Source organism: Corvus hawaiiensis, chromosome 3 (genome assembly GCF_020740725.1).
Source record: "Corvus hawaiiensis isolate bCorHaw1 chromosome 3, bCorHaw1.pri.cur, whole genome shotgun sequence".
NCBI classification, from domain to species: domain Eukaryota; kingdom Metazoa; phylum Chordata; class Aves; order Passeriformes; family Corvidae; genus Corvus; species Corvus hawaiiensis.
In genome coordinates, this window is record NC_063215.1 from 55,352,236 (window position 1) to 55,372,106 (window position 19,871).

Sequence of the window (19,871 nt, forward strand, 5' to 3'; positions counted from 1 at the left end):
GACACACAGAAAAATCTTACTTTACTACTTTTTGTGACTTTATAAATAATGTATCGTTATTTGAGACAAAATTAAATACAGGCAAAATATATTCTGTTTCAGACTGGGTTTTTTTCCCCTGTAGGTGGGGATTCCACTAGATATGTAATTACTCAGGTCCTTGATGTTCTAACAAATGATCATGAGAAACTTTGAAGTTCTGATCCAAAAGTAATGCCTCGAGTGTTTCCCACTGAAGCTGTTATTTTGCAGAGCAGCTGCAATCAAATTGGAACCTTTTAGGCTTTTCAGGTGAAATACTTGAGCACAGATAGATTCCCTTGCTATGCTGCTTTGCCACAAGTAAATGCCTCACGTGTAGAGCGGAGCCAGTCCAGAGCAGTCCTGAAGCAAATTAACTTACTCTGTACCAGCTTTTACATGACAACAGAGATTTCTCGTATTTCATTCACTTCACTACCTTCAAAAAAAATTTGATCTATGTATCGATTTATGTGATAACGTTCCCTGTATTTGATCTATATATCGATTTAAGTGACAATGTTCCAACCACAGGTTGCTTTTCCATTCCCCCATGTCTAATTTACTCGCTGCACTGTGTCGCATGTTGGATTTGATTACTGAGGAAGAGATGTATTTGCGGTGTTTGTACTCACAGTGCCTGGCACACTCAGACCCAAGTGTTGATCTCAGTCTTTGGGGTGATAACACCTATTTGGAATCAGTTATAACTTGGCAACAGAAGTTGTAGAGAAGTGGGACAGGGGTCCTGCACGCAGACAGGGCTTGAAGTTTCTTGGGAAAGAAGAAAATGAATGAAATATTTCCTTGCCCACAGCAGTAGGCTTGGAACTAGATGACCTTTAAGGTCCATTCCAATCAAAACCCTTCTTCAATTCTATGAAAAGAAAATTATTTCTTTCCATTCTATTTGCCCAGTTTGATTTGTCCTTTCTTCCCAAACTTGCACAATATTTGCACTGTAAATTAATAAATAATTATCATCACATTGAGCAGCCATTTTGTCCTTTAATGTCCCAGGACAAAGGTGTTAATTATTCATTGTCATTTAATGGATAAACTCTTAATGTACCATCATTAGCTAACAATTTTCAAAGGAAATACATTAATGAGGTATGAGAAAATGTGGAAGTTTTTACCTTAATTACCTGGTTCATAGATCAGAGTAATTAGATTCCAGTAGACTTTAGATATAATCCAAAAGTAATCTCCACAGCTGCCAGCTGCTAAAATATTAAATTCCTTGTGCTCCAGAAAAGTTTGAAAAAAATTTTTGACCTTTTCTGTGGTTAACTTAGATTTAACTTAAGGTTTGCTTTGAGAAAACAAAAAGAGCCGTTAATACAAACTTATAAACTGAAAAGTGCTGCACTTGAGGGAGTATTTGTAAAACACATTTTTAAAAAGCAAGCAACTCCTTGCCTGAATTTATAACAACATTAGGAAATACTTCAGAATTTTATAGAAGAGTTATCTTTCTTAATACAGAATCAAGCATGTATGTATTTCATACACTTTGTCCTAATCCAACAGGACAACCAGTCAGGTAAAGACTTTAGAAATTGGCCAGTGATTGTTCTTTCAAAGCTGAAGAATGTATAAAAGTTTAGACAAAATATGGGATGGGAGATTCTTACAAGTAGAGCAGAGCCAGTTATCTTGAAATAGAATAGATACATTCTCACAGGAAAACATCTGAGTATCAGAAACTAAACAGAGAGAAAAACATCAAGAGAAAGCTGTAGAGGTGTGGTAGGATGTCTCTGGAGAGGAATGGCAGAGCATTGAAGGAGCCTGCTTGCTGGTAAGAGCTAGCAAAAGCTGACAGCTACCTAAGCAGGGATTTGCCCAGCAAGAAGGACTCCCGAAGCATAAGGGTTCTTCCTATTAAGCATTAGTCTGGTGTTTGCTGCTCTGTTCTCATGACTTTTACACATATGGTCTCTTTACTGAGGAATGCCTGGCATTAAACAGGGCTAGCCTCTGTTTGACAGAGGTGCTATTAAAAAAATCAAACCACAGCTGGCTCCGGAAAGCCAGGGAGTTAAACTTATGTACACACTTGCAAATAGCAAGCCTGAGGGGATTGGAACAAACAACATTTGGGAGTGAAGAAGGGAAGTTTAGAAATGAAATGTAATACATGAAAAAGGGAGAACTTAGGAGAATGAAAACCCACCAGAAAAGAGCCTGTCCATCCTCAAAATTGGACAATAGTTCCGAATACTGTGCAGTCCCCCCTCCACAGCTCATTTTAGGCAGGTCAGTTCCTTGTTTCTGAGAGCTGTGCAGTTTTCAGTGCCTTTGCTATGGGAGTGATCACATTTCTGAGGAATGGTCAGAAGTGAGGTTCTTCTCCTTGTCTACGTATTTGCAACTGGGCATACAGCTGCTCTTGCAAAATGGACCTGTGCCTTACCAAATACTGTCCTAAACTTACATCACAGAAATATGTAAGGGCTGACCTCTCCACCTTTTCTTCCGTAAGTGGAATGGCAACCTTGTCCTTCTCTAGGAAAGGTACCTGTGTCTTCACAGAACTGCTAATAGATGTCAGCAGGGACTTCTTTAGCTTTCTTAGACATCAAGACATGGAGATTATGGGGCCAATACCCAAAGAAGTAATTAGCAAAGATGCTAAAAGGCTCTTTTATCTTTCAAGCAGGAATTGGACTTCTACATTTTCCCTTCCCTTTAATCCCTAATCTGTACAGAATTAGGCATTCTTTTCCAACCTATGCTCTCTAATGAATAACAAAGTGCTTTTTTTTCTGGTGGGAAAAAGCACACCTGCCAGGTGTGGAGGGAAGAGCAAAAACCTTCTTGCCCAGGGCAGCCTCTAATGTGGCAGATAGGAGGTTTTGTTGGGAAGCAGAAGATGTAGATTTGGACTCTGACAGATAGGGAACAAAACTAACGTAATGTAAATTCTCTAAATGTTGTGTACAACATTAAAAACACCCTGCATTTCCCAAACATAAACTGTTCAGTTACTTTTCCTGACCAAGGCATTTTGCCTGACTCTCTCTGCAGGGTGTTGGAAGCTGTGGACTTTCAGTTCCTGCTACCAAATGCAGTGAGATTCAAGATGATTGAGACCTGTTATAACATTTCCCTCACCCTAACCTCAGTGACTCCAGGAGGAGCACATTGCCTCTCTGGTTTTGATATAATTTAAGAAAATGAATATGCTTGTAGATCTGAGTCTTATGCTCAGTTTATATTTAATTCTCTTTTCTACAATGAGACACAATGGGCCATGAGGTGTTTTAAGAACAACGTGTGTGGCATGAATTGCTGTGCTGCCCCAGGCAGGGGCTGCCAAGGATCCCTAGGAGGGTGTAGGAGAGCCTGGGGCTGCAGACCTGCCTAACTGCACCAGCTAGAAAGGGCTGCTCTGTTGGGAAGCATTGACAGTCACTCAAAATGGGGTTCAGAGGATGAGGAATGGAGGCAGAATCACGTAAAGATTTGTTAAAAGGCATTTATACCCACTTAAAATATGACTAGAAAAACATGATAATTTAAAAATAGTTTTTAACTGATTCATGCCTAACTCTCCAGGACAGAAAGAGCAATAAAATAAAATCCTTAATGTCTCTCACTTCCTTCTGCAAACTGTTTGTAGCTGTGGGAAAATTTGCATGAACTGTTTGTGTGTGTGTTTGCAGGAAATGGCTGCAGCAGGTATGGTGGACAGATAGTGGCAGTATAAACAAGTCTCCTGGACTAGTAAAGTCATTTCAGAAAGAAAGGCTCTTTCTACCTCTTCTTTTGTGTGACATTAGGTCCCAGAATATGAACAGATGTGATCACCGAACCTAGGAGAGCAGGCAACTGAAATAAGAGGGAAAAAGGAAAACAGTCTTTTTGCTGGCAAAGTAGCTGCAGTGCCCCAAGTGGGGCAATCCTGAGCCCCACTCAGACCCTTCCTCTGCACCATGAGGACCAGAGGAATTACAAAGGAGTGGTGTATTTGCAAGAAAGGAAGATTATAACATCTGAGGCTGCCCTGGGAAGACTTGTTGTTTTCTGAGGTTTGCCTGAGCCTCTGGCTGCCAGCACTGTTGCAGACAGTGTCACAGAGGATGTGAGGATAAGGCACATGGATGTACAGGCATTTCTTAGATCCTGGTGGCATCAGCCCCTTGAGACACCATGTAACCGTTTCCACATACGCACAAATATTAACAAATATGAGGAATTTAAAGTTACATGAGAAAATTAAAATGGTCAGACTGAGCTATCCATCCTGGTACCACCACTCTGGACAGAGCTGGGAGCAATGCGTTGGGGCAAGTGCAGCAAAAGCAAGGCAAAGGCAGGGTAATTTCTCTTCCTACTCAGCCTGCCAGCAGCTGGCAGTCTGCACTTACATCAAGACCACACGGTTTATCAGTCCCAGAGAAAGAGTTGTGAAAGGTTGTCTTGGAAAGTACAAAAACAGAAGAAAAAATACAGATTAAGTTTATCAAAGAGATCTATTACTGCAAAGCACAAGAACACTCCCAGCACACTGATACATTAAGAAAACAAAGGAGGAAAATTAATAAAACAAACAGCAAAACCTGTGACTAATATATGAAGTAGAAGCAAGAGAACCTTCTCTTCGTAGACTATCAGTTTTAACATGGTGTCAGGAAGATGAACGTTAACAAGGTAAAGGTGCATCAAAGTGTAAAAATGTAAGGAAAACACTTGGACAGTCTTAGGAGGACTAGGAAAGATATATGTGTTAAGTGAAGAGATAACAAGAGCCTTTTTATTGGGAGCTTTGTGGTAGATAAGAGTTCCTGTGACACCTGTCATTTAAACAAAAGAGCTTTTGGCATTTAAAGGAGAATGCAGGGAGAAGATTCTTTCTATCTTCCCAGGCACAAAGGCTGGCTATATAAAAAAATGTGCATGTTGATCATCCAAACAGAAAATGCTGTCTCACTAAGGGCTTATGCACACATGGAGTGCTGTGGAAGCAGCTGCTTCTGATCAGGCCCTCAGTGAGAACACACTAGAAATACTTCTTAACATTAAAAGAGATAAGCCTTTAAGCTAACAAGCCTGTGCAAAAGCTTATGCCAATCTTTTGCAAAGCAAATATCTTATTATTTAAATACACTTGTATTCTCTTCAGGCATAGCAATTGTGGTCTGTGTTCAGCTAAAAATGGCTTTTCCTTCCTGAATGCAGTCTTCTTGAGCATTAATGTCTGGGGGTGATAATCATGTCCCTCAAGGATTGCCATGACATTATAGCTTTGTCAAACATGTGTTAGCAAACAGTATGAAATCACTGTGGTCATCTGTATGCCACAAGGGAATCAGAATACTTATTAAGTCTTTAATATTGAACACAAACCTTTTATTAGGATCTTACTTCATGCTTCCTCCTTCCCCTCTGCTTTCCCTAGCAAGGCTGGATGTCCTTTCATCACAGCACAAGACAGCACACATCCTCTCTTCCATCCAGAACTGAATGCAAATGGCACTGTCCTGCTGTGTTGTGAAAACTGAACAGACAGGATAGTTCCCATTTCTGTCATAGAACATGATGTTGGCTCATGTGCCAGAGGAAAAGATGTGGGAGACATCTCTGCTACTAATATATTTACAGAGTTCATAAACTGCCACCTTTACTCAGAAGAATGAAACTAACTCAATCAACTCAGTGAGGCTGAATATAGAAGACAGGATTGCAGCACAGGACAAGGGTGTCAGAACCAGACTCCTTATGTGACAGGATCTATGCAAAGAAGAGAAATTGCTTCTTTGGAAGTATTTTAAATGGAAGAATTTTCAAAAAGGGCTGATAAACCTTTGGTTTTTTTTCACTAGATCCCAAATGCTGATGTAGAATATCTGAAAGAATCCTAGGTTTGTTGGGAAAATTACTGCATCTCACTTTGTTCACACCCATTCTAGCACTTAGGGAAACTAGAGAGCACCTTGTTTTTTCTAGGCTGTCTCAGCTTCTCCTTGTATGTCAGACATTTCATGTCCTCAGTCATCCTCATGGGCGTTTGTTGGACTCACTGCAGTATGTCCACACCTTTCTTGCACCAGGGAGCCCAGAGCTGACACAGTAGGCCAGATGTGGCCTCACCAATGTTGAGCAGAGAGAGGAGTCACCTCCCTCAACCTGCTGGCATGGTCTGCCACTGCAGCCCAGAAGGCTATTGGCTTTCCTCTCCTCCTTTCTTCTGTAGAAACCTGGTACTTCAGTGAAGGAAATCATGGTAGTAACATATCATACCTTTCAGAAATCCAGCAGATCACAACATCACATTCAGTAGTAAAAAAAAAAGAAAAAAAAAATCAGTAAAATACACAACAAATTTATTTTATTCAAATGCCAGGCTGCAATTGTGCCAAAACAAATGGGGCTCTTTTGAGCTGCCAAAAGATAAATACAGGGTTGGTTTTTTTAAAAAATGCTCAATATGTATTTAAAATACCCACAAGTGATGTGCCAGCCATTTTTGTACACACCTGCAAGCCATATTAACCAGTGATATGCAAAACATTGTATGCTACATATGCATGGAATCAAAGTACTCTGAGTGATATTCTTAATACTTAAATTGTAACTGATTTTAATGAGGATGAACATTTATCTTGAATAAATTGATGTGAGACAATATTAAGAAATCCTAAATTAATTTGCATTAGTGAAATTAATCATTCAGTAGAATTTTAATAGACAAAACTGAAGACACTACTGTCTGCTTGAAAAGAGTTTTGCTTTGAAGTATACTAACGCATTTTTGGAGTTTTTGCTTATTAACTCCTCAATAGAACTAAAACCAGGGTATGGTCCAGGCTTTCTAAACACATTCCCTTTCTCCACCCTGCTGAATTCTGGATATGCCACTCTGATCAAGCTGCTGTTGAGTCTGGAAACCCTTGGCACATCAACTGTGTGTTTACACATCAGTTCTTGACAGTTTTCCCTGAAAGTCAAATCACTGCCAGAGGGCAGTGTACCTGTCCTAGATCTAACACTTTTGAGTACACAGCACTCACTATGCATGAGCTGCCCAGTTCTTAAATGCCACAAGTTATGGATATCAGACTCACTTTGGCAGAGCACAAAGACTAGGTCCGGTGCCACCCAAAGATGTTAAGCACACCCTAACTGTGCAACTTACATGTTTGCACACATCTGTCCTAGACAGAAATACAGGAGGTCTAATGTCAGCATCAATTACATGCTCACTACCAAGCCAGTGAGATGCTCATCCATGTAAACAGAGGCTCTCCCTGTCCCTGCTCTGTCCTCACATGCCAGGGGCAGGATACAAAAGGAGTTCTCTCCATCTGAGCCAAGAAGGTTTTGGATCCTTTCAGATACCATGTAAACTTTTGGCTCTCATTTTTCATTTTCCAAAGTATAAAGTAAAAGAAAATTATTCAAAACAAGCACTTTTTTAGTTTAAGACAGGAGAAGAGACCGTGCTGCCCTTTCTGAGCCCTCTTTTTGGTGGGGAGGCATTGGCCATCCACTGGTGGTACAGAGAGGCCTCTGCCTCTTCCCCAAATCTTGTGTGAGAACACTAGGTACCACAAGGTGTAGGTGAAGTTCTTCAGCATTGCTTTTCTCAGACCTCTTAAAGAGGGCAGCATGTGCCTTTTTCTCAGTTTGGAGGGCTGGCATGGACACCAATCTTTCAGATCCAGCTTCTGTCTACCCTTCCTGGCCGCTTTTTCAGCAAGCTGCTGAATATAATAGCTTTAGAGTGATTCTAGATATTAGCTGTGCAAGGGGTTATGGAGATGGCACTCCTGGGCCTTGTGAGAGGAGTGGCATTGCTTTCCAGGGCAAATTACATGTTGTGCAACCATACTACTTACCTTTTTCATCATGTGAAAAAGTGGCAGAATCTGCTCATTTCCAGTTTTGAGCCTTAAACTGAAGCAGGTAAGACTGGCTAAAAGAAATGAATGTTCACCTTAGACAATCCTTTGATTTTGAAGGATTTCTTTGAGAAGGAAATTACCATTTCCTTCTCAAAGAAAACCCCCACAATCAAAACCTAAAGGAAACAACCATGCAGCTGTTTCAGTTAGGGATGTTCCTTTTGTATATGCCCTACAGAGGTTCAGGAAATAACCAGAATTTCAGGTGCAATAAGAATGAAGGACTGGACTTGGCATCGTTCTCTGAATTCATTAATAAATATGTACAGAAGAAATTTGTCTCTTCAAAGGGTCATGAGGCATTAGCTGCTTTGACTTCTTATTTAGGACAAGTAAGCAGTTTAGTTTCACAGGGGATTATTATAGCTAAATTACAGCCTTGTATGCTCTTCATGAGACAAGAAGGACACTTTCATGAGCAGCTTTTTCATACAGTTGCGGTCAATCTTGAAGTGGAAGGACACAGCTTCCTACTTGCATCCAGTTAATCTCAGAATTTTTTTCCTTCAGATGTCTCTGAAAACAAACAAAACAAAATGACAGGGTGAAATGGGAAAATTTACATTTGGATTTAAAAATTGCACAGGGAGTACAGGTGAATGAGCTCTTGAGTCAAATTAATGGCTGCGAGTTAGGGCTTGTCTGTACCATAAAATGGTTTGTCAGTACAATTACACCAGCAATCCAAAGACTACAACAAAAATAAAGCTAATATATGACTCCAACACAGCTATGCCAGCAACTTTGCTTAAGTATGTGAAACTCATACCAGTAAATTTTTCTTTTATTGGTATAGCTTATGCAGTTTAGGGAAATATTTAACCTACACCAGGCAGAAGAGCACATTTAGTCAGTATAAACTGTGACTCCAGCAAAAAGTTTTCCCAGTGTATCTCCAGTGGGATTACAACCATCATGCCTCCTGCATCATATTCTGGTCTGGCAGACAAGGAGAAGAGATACCTTCCTCTTGGGGAGAGGTTTTCCAAGAGATGTGACCTGTAACTGATGTAACAGAGCTGCTGGCCTGAACCGAAGTTAATTAATAATTTAATTAATATTTAATGGCAATATGCCAGTGTACCAGACATCACCAGTGGGCTGTGTTCCCAGCTCTGCCAACTATAAAAACGTTTGAATCTGCCCTGTGGGGGAATGGTAGGGCTTGTTTGAGTAAGAACATCTAGATAATCACGGTAGTCCTCCCTGCCCTTAGGGTCTCTGAACCTACCAGTGCTTTGAGACAGGTTCTTTGAAGCCCTGTCTGAGTCAAAGCCAAGGTTTGCAGCTCTTCGAGCAGTGCACTATTTATTTGCCCCCTCTCGACTCTTTCTTCTTTCTGTAATCACCATTGATTGCAACCTGGAAAAAAGCTTCACTTCTCATATTAGAGAAAAGTGAAAAAAGCAGGCAGCTGAAAAATTATCTAACCATGAAAATTAGCAAGGTAGATGATGCCCCCCAAAGGGGGCATTGGAAGTCAGTTAGGGAGAGGACTTTCAGAACTGCTGAGAACACACAGCTACAGTCATGGATTTGGGTTCCTCACTCCAGTATACCCAAGGTTACAAAGTTTGCCTCAGCCTTTCACCCAGAGGCTTTTCTATGAAAGAAACTGCTCGCTCAGAGGGTCAGTGGCATGACAATGCCAGAGAAATGTCCTAGAAAAACGGTACAAAAGGATTAATGAACATGTGCTGGGGTCAGAAAGGGTGATTTTCATTTGAAGTACTGTCTCTACATTTCGAATATGAGGGAACCTGCACCTCAGCATAACCAAGGTAAAAATAAAGAAAAAACTTGCGGCTTAATCTTTCATACAATTACTCAAAAAAAATCGGTACAAATTGAAAATAAAGAAAACTACTTTGTCCAAACAAAACTGCCTTAACTGTTGAGTTAATGAGAAGAGGAAAACATAGCTGTGTAGCTTTTTCATTCATTGCTGCATTTCTCTCTCTTTTCTACTTTTCCCTTTTTTTGTGTCCTATTTAATAAGCACAGAAGCTTAGTCAGCTGAGACCATTCCTTTTCAGGCACTTGTGCGCAGTTCAAGTCCAGGAAGCAACCTCCTGGAACAGCCTGACAGCAGTACTCATTTTCAGCTCTCCAGGTGGCTGGACCATGTTGTTTCTGTCCTTTTCCAGCCACGAGTTACACGCAGCTATCAGTACTGGAGACAGAATCTGCCTTCTCTGGTTTTGCTGAAGTTTTGTTTTTGTTGCTGTTCCTGTTCCTGCATGCCTCCGTCTCATTTTTGTTTGCAGGGATGTAGGAGGAAACATTACAGCAGCACCAGAGTTATTCCAATTCAGTGGTTGCAATGGACCTTCTATTTTCCCATTTTCTCACACCAAGAAAAGCCACTGTTGACATTTGTAATACCATCCAAAAGACTGTCAAACTGAGGGCTTTCATCATTGAAAAAGCAGAAACAACTCATGGCAGTAAAAGGAGAGAAACTTGTCTTGCTGAAAAGAAAGCCACACATTTTAAATGCTTCCAGGGTGGTGTGGGGTTTTTTTCTAACTTTCTCTTGAATATTTAATGGAAGGTTAAAATATGTTAATGATGATTGTTGCTACAGCAAGCTCAGGCATCTGTAGTGAAGTCCCTTGCTTAATTGCTTACTGTTCTGGAGTGATGAGGTCATGTTAACATCATTGACCCTCTGGGCACATTTATTCTATCAAAATTAACATAGCAATGACCGGAGACAACTCTCTGTTCTTTCTTTCTGCCTCCTGCTTAGGGTGAGGACTAGCTCTTTATTAGTGTCATCCTGGCATGCTTCAGCCCTGATTGTGGAAAGATTTTGAGGGGGACACTGCTGAAACACTGCAAATAATAAATATTGCTTTTTTTAAGGTAGGCCTGACTGCTGAGGCTTACTTCTCTATTTCATTAAAACTACTTTTCCTCCTAAAAATTATATTTAAAAGTAATTTGGATCAATAGACTTAATTTTGATAAGTCATATATACCAAATAATTAAAAGTAGATATTAATAAATGGCACAAATGTCCTGAGAAAAGGAGAGACTGTGGGTGGGAAATGGTTAACTGAGGAATTCTTCAAGAACAATAATGATCAGATGTTAGGTATTTGACACAGGTGAAAGAGACAACATATTTTTGTGCAATATTATCCTATATATAAGCCTAAACCAGCTAATTTGGTTATTTTATCTGGCTACGTATTTTATAAGACTTTTGCCTGTATTAAAGGTTAATTGCATATGCCCATGTCAAATCCATATTTCTCAAAATGCTCACAAGTGCAACTGTGGAATCTTGATAGAAACTTTACATGCTAGAAAAAAGCCACAATGGAGATTTCTGATAGCTGGGGGAGACCAGCAGGCTGGAGGAGACACATGCTCCTTGGCTAGCTAATGATTGCAGAGAGTGGATACATCTGTCAGCCATTAAGGATGAAAATTTATGTCATTGCTTATAAACCAAAGATTATCCAAAGAGAGTGATCTCCCTCAAGGTAGCAATGGCCCTTTTCTTTCACGTTTTGCTAGAACCCTCCAAGAGGACACTAATAAAGTGAAACGTTGCCTCCATTGACAGGGAATTTAAAGGGCAGGTGGATAAACACTCAGGGGAACCGATGTTACAACAGTAAGTAGTATAAAGAGATGCTGATCCTCTAAGCTGGTGTTGTTTCTTGAAAGCACACTTTTCCCTTAATGCCTGTGGTCAGAGGGGATATTTTAGTCGGAAGAGAGCTCAGTTCTCTCTTTCCCATCTTCTTGACACGATAGAGCAAGACCCCACCCTCAAAAGCATGTGAACTGAGGAAGCAATCTGTTATGTGAAATGTCCTACTTAGTTTCATTTTTAGTCTTTTCTGTAACTTTGGAGTCTTTGTGTCTGTGAGCAGGAGAAGAGATGGCCTCATCCATCCACACACTGCCCTGGATATAATTTTTCTGAGGGGTTTGAGCATTTCAGAAAAAATAACAGCTTATTTCAGATTCACTATGTTGCTGAACTCAAATACAGTATGAACACTACACATAATTTAAAAATAAACACAAAGTACATTTTAAAATAAAATATTTAATAATAAAATATTTTTTTAAATCTCTGAAACACAACATTTCACTTTTTTTTTTGTGTTTTCATGGGTTTCTCTTCACAAAAGAAGCAATTTAACAGAATCAAGTGAAATCCGTAGACGGTTCAGCTATGAGCGAAAAGAACTGGGACCACAGTTTCACTCATATCTAGAAAAATTCTCATCTGTTTTTAGCTGGAAATGAGACGTAGAGATTTTTACAAGCAAAAGCCGTCTTCACTGGCACTTAAAGTCACTGCAGACTGCCAGAGCAGAACCTTGCAGATTTAATGAAAACACAGATAATGCCTGAAAGCTTTTAAAGCAACAAAACTTAGTCATGCACAACAAGGCATCCACTTTCAAAAAGAGGAAAAGGGCTGCATTCAGAGTACTATAGTTTTAGAGCAAACTGCCACAAACTGGGAAAATGCCTGTGCACTTCTATCCCTAGAACAATGATAGGTACTCCTTTAACAAAGGTGACACAGCTAAGAGTGACTGGGGGTCATGGGTGGCAGCTCAGGGGAACCTTTCCTGCCTTACTCACAGGACATTTGCAGCAACAGCAGCAGCTCCCAGGGGAAAACCTCTCTTGTTTTGGGAAGTGAAGGTTACCAGCCAGTCTGAAAAATCACTCTGCCTGCACTTGTTTGCATCCACAAGTGATCATAGTTTACACTCACCTTCTTCCTCTGGAGAGGGCGTGCTTATTTCTAATGCTGGTGTCATGAAATACTTCTCTTATGTTTTCAATTATCTTTTCATCAATATAGCTGTAGTCATGCTCTTCTTCATCTTCTGCCTCATAGTTTCTTGCTAGATCTGAAAAATTAGCAAAAATTAACTGTAAGGAAATGGAAGATTCTGCCCCTGTCCTGGAAAAGATAAAATAGTACAATTCAAAAAGACAACCATAAAAGCAAAAAAACCTAATGTTCTCCTCACTTTTATGTTTTTCAGAGATCTTAAATGACTTAAGTTCCTGAACAGTATCTGTGATGGAATGAAAATGAGCTGAGCATTTTGCAAGAGAGTCTTCACTCAAGAATTCCTATTTCAGTTTTGGCACAGGCTTGTACCTCTAAGTTGACCACTCCTTGCTGTCTATGCACGGATAACTTCAGAGTTTGTTAAAAGGTTTAAATGGTGCAATCACTAACAGCATAAAAGCAGGCAGATAAAATTATCTGACCATATCAAGAGAAGAGCAATCTACTTGCCATGAGTTGCATGTACCATCCTTATTACAGATGTGCTCCCATGCTTTTGTGTTCCATTGCCTGACAAGAGGAGCCCCTGCAGTTAGGAAACCATGGTGTTACCTTGGGATTTCCTAGACTCAGAACCTCCAGTTGCTTCTACTTTAAAAGGTGATATAACAGAGACACAGACTTGAGAATGACATGAGGTTAAAATGAAAAATTTTTGAAGTGCATTTCTTTACATCCACCTAGACTAGCCTGAAGCAGCACTGAGGACAAACCTTTCAGAAAGCAGCAGTGTTTTCCCACAAGAGCAGACACCCTCACTGGAGGCCTCTTAGCAGCTCAAGAGCTGGGGCAGGCTCTACTCTGCATCTGGGCACAGTAACATCTTCACTTTAGATCTCACCATGACTCAGGCTGCTGCCAAGAGGCCCCAGGGTCTCCTCCCCTCCTTGGGTGGTTCACCACTTCCCTGAGGTTAGAGGAAGCTCTGCAAGACACATGGGACCATTGGTCTCATGGAACTGAACCCCATAAGGATTGTTCAGTGAGTGCCCCGTTTCACCACTTCAGAGCTGCCCCATCCCTTAGCCCAGCCTGTGGTGGGCAAGAGCCAGGTCACAATAGGATCAGCTAGACCTGAGATGATGGTAGTGATATCATCACAAGTTCCCTGCCAAGAGCAAATCACCCTTAGAGTTTATCAGGAAGGCTCATAGGTAATGGAGCTGAGAAGATACTGTGTTTTTAAAGCCAAAACTTTCACCTGAAATTGCAAACCAGTGTGAAACACTGCTGTGGGTACAGCTGTTCCTGGTTGATTAATTTTCTAGGACACAACTTGAAACAACCTACTACAGTGTACTCTCTGACCTCCCAGCAAGCCATGTTTGTCAAAAAGGTTCTTCTTTATGAGGCCAAATTTCTCAAAAAAGAATCCTCCCAGACTTACTATTGCAACCACCACGTGCCCCTTCACCAAGAGAATAATTCTATCATTTCTCTGCAGTCTCCAAATCCCACTTGTGTTCCTCCTAAGGCTCTCCATGACTGAGGTGTCTCTCCCTGAAAACTGGGTAGTAGTAATTTCTTTGTGAGGGTGTGATCCTTTCCTTTATAGGTTTTCTAAGGCTGGAAATAAATATTAAGTTAATCAAGTATCTGTCTGATCACACCAGTGTAGAGTCTATCCTAAACCCACATACCCACAAGTCCCCCACTACTGAATTAGCAAAGTATTTCCAGATCTGAGCATCAAAAGGAAAAAAAAAAAGCAAAACCAAAACCCCAAGGATATGATTAGAAATGCATTGAAGGTCTCACTTGCACATGTGGCCACTATCTTGTTAATAAACATTTCCTGGTTTGTAGTTCATTTGCAATTTGGCTGTGCTTGATATCAGTAAAAGTAAACTAATGAATAAAACAGGCACTGCAAGAATAAGCTAATCCCCGTGATTCAGCAAGGGAAATATTGTTTGTGCACTTTAGACTTGCTAATAGGGATATAAGGTACAGATTGCTCATGGATGGCATAACCAGGTTTTCTTCTTTCCCAAACACATGTAAACAAAATGATATGCTTCTAAGCAAGACAGCTCAAGGAGAAAGAATGTTGATGTCATCAGGCCCGACTAAATCACAGCTGTCCTCAGTCCCAAACCTGTTCAGGGTGCCTTTTGAAATGTATATATATACACTTCAATAAAGCATTAAGTAATGAATGAGACAAGCTGAAAAATCCCAGGGGAATTCTGAACATTGAAATCAATGCAATTTTCTTCCTTATTTGAAAAAAAAATCTATTAGCCTCAACATTGAATTCCCGAATAGGATAGGCCATCTCAGCCTGCCAAGAAAATAATGCTTATGTCATCGTGCTGTCCATCCATCCATCAATCTTTTCAGTACTTTTACAAGTTTATTTCTGCCAATTTCAGTCAGATTTGAAAAGGGGGCAGAAGTCTCACCGTGGTTACAAAAGCTGGAGTTGAATTAGTTCCTCTATTGAAAGAGAAGCATGCAGAACACAGCTGTTATCCACTCCATTTGGCAGGAGACAGCAGCATAAATCAGTGTGTGCATATTTGTTGGCCACTCAACACACACATAGCTCCAGACCTGCTCTTTTTCTTTTGACAGGAACATCACAAGGAGAGTTTTGGTTATTATCAGGAAAGGCATAGAGGAGCAGTAGGGGACAACAGGCTTAAATACTTATTAAACCAAATTTCATTAATTCTGCTCTTCCTGGAACAATTTGTATAATTATATTTGCCTTTATAGTGGAAGGATAGTGCTCTACAGACTAAAAATTTCCATTAATTTCACTAGTATCCTTGAGTGAGTAAGATATGTTGGCTTTTTCTCGGAATATACTTGCTGTTTTTCACAAATTTCAAGGTCAGAAATGTTTGTCATAACTCTTCATTTTGCCCTTCTTCAAAAGGTAGGCAACAGAAGAGACCCAACCCATCAAGACCCTTGCTTGAATGAAACAACTGCTGGAGGGCCCAACTCATGTACATACAAGGCTGTACACCTAAATACCTCTGTCTGTGTGATCATAACACAGGTTTATAGTTTTGGTAAATATTTCAGATCAGTTTTAAAGCTGCATAAATTAACACTCAACCACACAGCATTTATTGTTTATTTATGCCTAACTCAAAAAAAGTAGCTGTGAAATATTCTGCATAACAATATTATGAGCTCAACATGGTAGAGCCACATCCTTATTTCTGCACATCACTTAGTGAAAATGCACAGAACTGAAGGTATATGCATAAACAAAAGCATTTTTATGAACAACAGCATTTTATTAGCTGTGAGACTGGTTCTGATGTTCCCCAGTGCTAATGAGAACTAATTCCTTAGGGAGTGCTGCTGAAAGCTGATCAGTGATAGAAGAATTAGAACCCATAAAACTAATGGACTATTCCTTGAGCTGATATCCATCAACCATTATTTCATGATGTAGCATATCTTCAAAAACTGTTAAGTGCCACGATTAAAATATTTTACGTAAACTGTAGGGTTGCATTTAATGTAAGGGTAATATTTATCTCCTTCTGGAATCTACTAACCTATTGTTTGGAAAAGATTAACCTTAATGTTTTAAAAAAAATCTTAATTTTCTTGAAAGAGACAACTGTTTACCTCTTTCACTGTCCTTTTAAATTTTTTTCTTCATCATATTTTCTTCTAGTCTATCTTGCTGGTTTTATTGAACTTTTTGAGACCTAGTTTCCACTGTTTCACTACTGCCTCATATAAAATAAATCCCCAGTGTAACAGCAGCTCTTGCAGATCAGAAATGGTTTCCACAAGTTTTAAACAATCTCATATTTCTTATCTCATCATAAATTCCTGCAAGAGGATGCAGAGCAGGGCTCAGGGCACCATCAGAAATGTTCAAGCGTTGCTCTGCACAGGACTGGGGGAGCAGAGCCAGGCAGCACTGCTGGAGAGTGGGAGAGGGCACTGACATGAAGTACCCTTTAGTTTAACTACACATAACACTGTCATACCTCCTCCTTGCAGCCACCTAAGCTCCTGCCTGAAACCTCTGAATATTACTGCAATTTAAATCAGTCGTATCTAATAAACCAGTGAAATCAGAAGGATTCAGAGCCTATGCTTTCTTCCCCCTGCTATTAAACAGGTTAGAGTTTGGTTGAGGGCAAAGGTGATTGAAAATATTTCAATATCATTTACTAAGAGCGTACTCACATCCTATGAAATAGTATGATCTCCATGTATTTTAAGTAATTTTCTTGCCTTTTTTTAAACTTACCTCAGAAGATGTGTCAGCCAAGGATCGGTTTTGTGTTTATAGCCAAAACCACAAAGAGTTTTTTGTTTTCTATTTTTAAGAAAATTACAAGACCATGGGAGCCAAAGAATCTAATACCAGTTTTGCCCTAGTCAAAGGCTGAACTGAGGGGGGAAGCTGGAGGGAGTTGTCTCACATGCCTACAGGAAAGGATTCCTAATTCATACTGCTTATTCCCATGTACCTAGTTCAGAACACTAATACAAAATCCCTGTGATATCATCCAAAAAAAAAAGCAGTTTTTCTCTTTTTTCAAAATAATTCAGAATTCTAGGTTTTTCTTTAAGTTTTTTGGGTTATTATGTTTAATTCATTTTAATATTTGTTTTAGAGCACAGTGCCATGGTCAAATGTATTGTCTTTACTAATGGGACAGCAAGCTCCAGGGGCAAAAATTTCTTAAACCTTCTTTGAAAATTTGGTAGACATATGTACATCCTAAAGTACAAACAGAAGGCCCATCCCTCTTTTTCTTTCTCCAGCCCACTAGCCTCCTAAATCAAGTGCCTAAAGACAGAATATATAAATACCTTCCCTAAAATATCCTGACATCAATAAACAAAATCAGCATAAACACTGTTTTGCTGCGGATTGTAACTATTCCAGAAACCTATGCCATGAACAAGAAGATTACATAATGTTATAGAACCCCCTCTTAGAACAAATTTCAAGGATAAATGAAAACTGATACAGCAGATTTCTGTTGAGAGTTATTATCCTGAAGATATTGCTACCATTTTAATTAATTCAAAGTCAGTCAAATATAAGAAAATAAGATAATATCTTTAATGGCCTCTTCAGGTTTAATTGCAACAGATGAAAAAGGTTCCATTTCTTAGAAACAAGGATAATAAATCCTATCTTTATTAACACGAACTCCGTAAGGAAAAACAATAGAGGCTCTAAAATGGAGAGAAAAACGTTGCTTTTCTTTTCGGAACTATCTGGCCTTTGGTAAGAAATAGCAATTGTCTCTGTAAGTAGAGGGGTTTTTGAGAGTACAGATTCAACATCCTTATTAGGAATTTGAAACAGGTTGGTGTTTTGGAGGGTGCCTTAACATTCATCAGTAGAAGTTTAAAGATTAGTCAGTGAATGGTGCATTTCCTCCCACTCAAAACCCACAGGAGTGTGTCTGTGTTATTAGTCTTGACATATTTTCTAATCCATTATCTTGTGAATTAGCAGAGCAGAGTACACCCTCTGGAACAGGCAAGCTTGATGCACGCAGCAGTGGACTCATGGGGATTCCTTGGCTGGCCAGGAAGAACTGTTATCCAATCTAATCCAATCTCCTGTAAAATTCTGCAGTTATCTTTTAATCAAGCCAAATAATTTTGGACTATACTAACACAGAACTTTCAGAAAAACCTTTAACATTCATTAGGGTATGTCAGGGTACAATCCATCACTGTTCTTTGGACTAAGTTACATCTGCCTAGCTCAAACTCATACTACACTCCAATTTGGACAGAGTTGGTAAAGGGATATACTCCAAGGCAATTAAACAAGAAGCAATTCCCTAGTCTTGCAAAAGAAGGATCATTATGATACTAGTCTGTGATTTTCTATGTGCATACTAAAGAGAGGTACTAGGAGTTTGTTTGGAATCCTCAGTAACAAAATCTATTCTTTATCTGGTGTTCTGTGAGTAGTCTAAGCCAATACAGTTAATAGGATGAACTTCAAGTTAACTAATTGCAATATTCATGAGAAATGAGGCAGGAGACAAGTGATTGATGAGCTTTTGAATCAGATACAGGCTAAGAACTGAGCTAGGTGGGAAGAGTTAGTGCTGTGAATCCTTGCAGTACCAGGGTCATGCAAGCCTTCAGCAGTCCTAACACCATTTTCTTTCCTCTAATACTCTTGGTCATATACCCAAAGCTACCTGCAAAGCACAGGTCTCCAGCCATAAACTCATGGAAATAGATAGGAAGAAAATAAGCCTAATTGAGAGCTAAAGTTTAAAAAAAGTATGTCTACTGGAAGCAGGAGGAGTTAAGTCATCAGCCTACACTGACTACTGACATGTGAGTCTCAACTAGGAGAAAAATAAACTCTGCTTTCTCAGAAGGGTTGTTACAGCAAACAGGAGGATCTTGATGCAATGAGGGCCAAAGGAAATAGAGTAAGAAGAATTAAGAAAAGATATTTTCAAAATTGAATAAGGCCCTAGAAAAAGTGTTTTTCTCAATTAGATTGTTTTGGAATTAAAAACAAATGAAGAATTGGCTAAGAAAAACAAGAGTTGTGCTAGAAACTGAGAAATTGCAATAAAAATCAAGCACTTTTTGAGATTCTGAAAAAGGTTTATCAATGTTTTATAAATAAGGCTTAATGCGGTGGACAAAAGACTCATGCTACTATCTCTGAGTGAATAAAGAGAGAGAAGGCAGACAGACTTCCAGCAGAGCAGATGAGACAGTCAGCAATATTGCATCATTTCACCATGGTGTTGAAACATATTCAGAAGAAGGTCCAAATCAGGAACTGTTGCAAAAAGTCCAAGTCTGTTTTCTGGTGTCCAGAACCACAAACTGCATGAGCTAGCAAGCAGAGTGAAAGAGAAGGAAGAAATTTTGCTGGTACCATGGTAACAGAGTCAGCCCTTTGCCTAGGGACAGCTGAAGAGACCTCTGAGAGTTTTCTGGGTCAGGATTTAACGGAGAGACCAACATGAGTGATGTTTGGGTGTCTGCAACAGACATGGTGATTCATTAACGGAACAGTCGATGGGAACGAGCTTCCCTTAGTAAGTTTGCATTGGGAGAAGCAGCTGAGAAGGTTGTGCTGCCATCAAAGGGACCTGAACAGGCTGGAGAG

At 39.7% G+C, this 19,871-nt stretch overlaps 1 protein-coding gene across 3 annotated transcripts in view; it reads right to left on the reverse strand.

The window, feature by feature from the left end:
• Nucleotides 1-6,336: 6,336 nt before the first annotated feature.
• THEMIS (thymocyte selection associated) overlaps nucleotides 6,337-19,871 on the reverse strand; it is an 80,968-nt gene continuing 67,433 nt past the window's right edge. For 2 of the 3 annotated variants that reach the window (XM_048299663.1, XM_048299660.1), the window contains 2 exons: nucleotides 12,689-12,827; nucleotides 6,337-8,450 (listed from right to left, as the gene is read on the reverse strand). In XM_048299663.1, the coding sequence (XP_048155620.1) occupies nucleotides 8,441-8,450; nucleotides 12,689-12,827 (149 nt within the window). In that variant the 3' untranslated portion in view covers nucleotides 6,337-8,440. Of the gene's footprint in view, nucleotides 8,451-12,684; nucleotides 12,828-19,871 lie in introns of those variants that run through there. The other variant, XM_048299662.1, reaches the window with a different exon arrangement.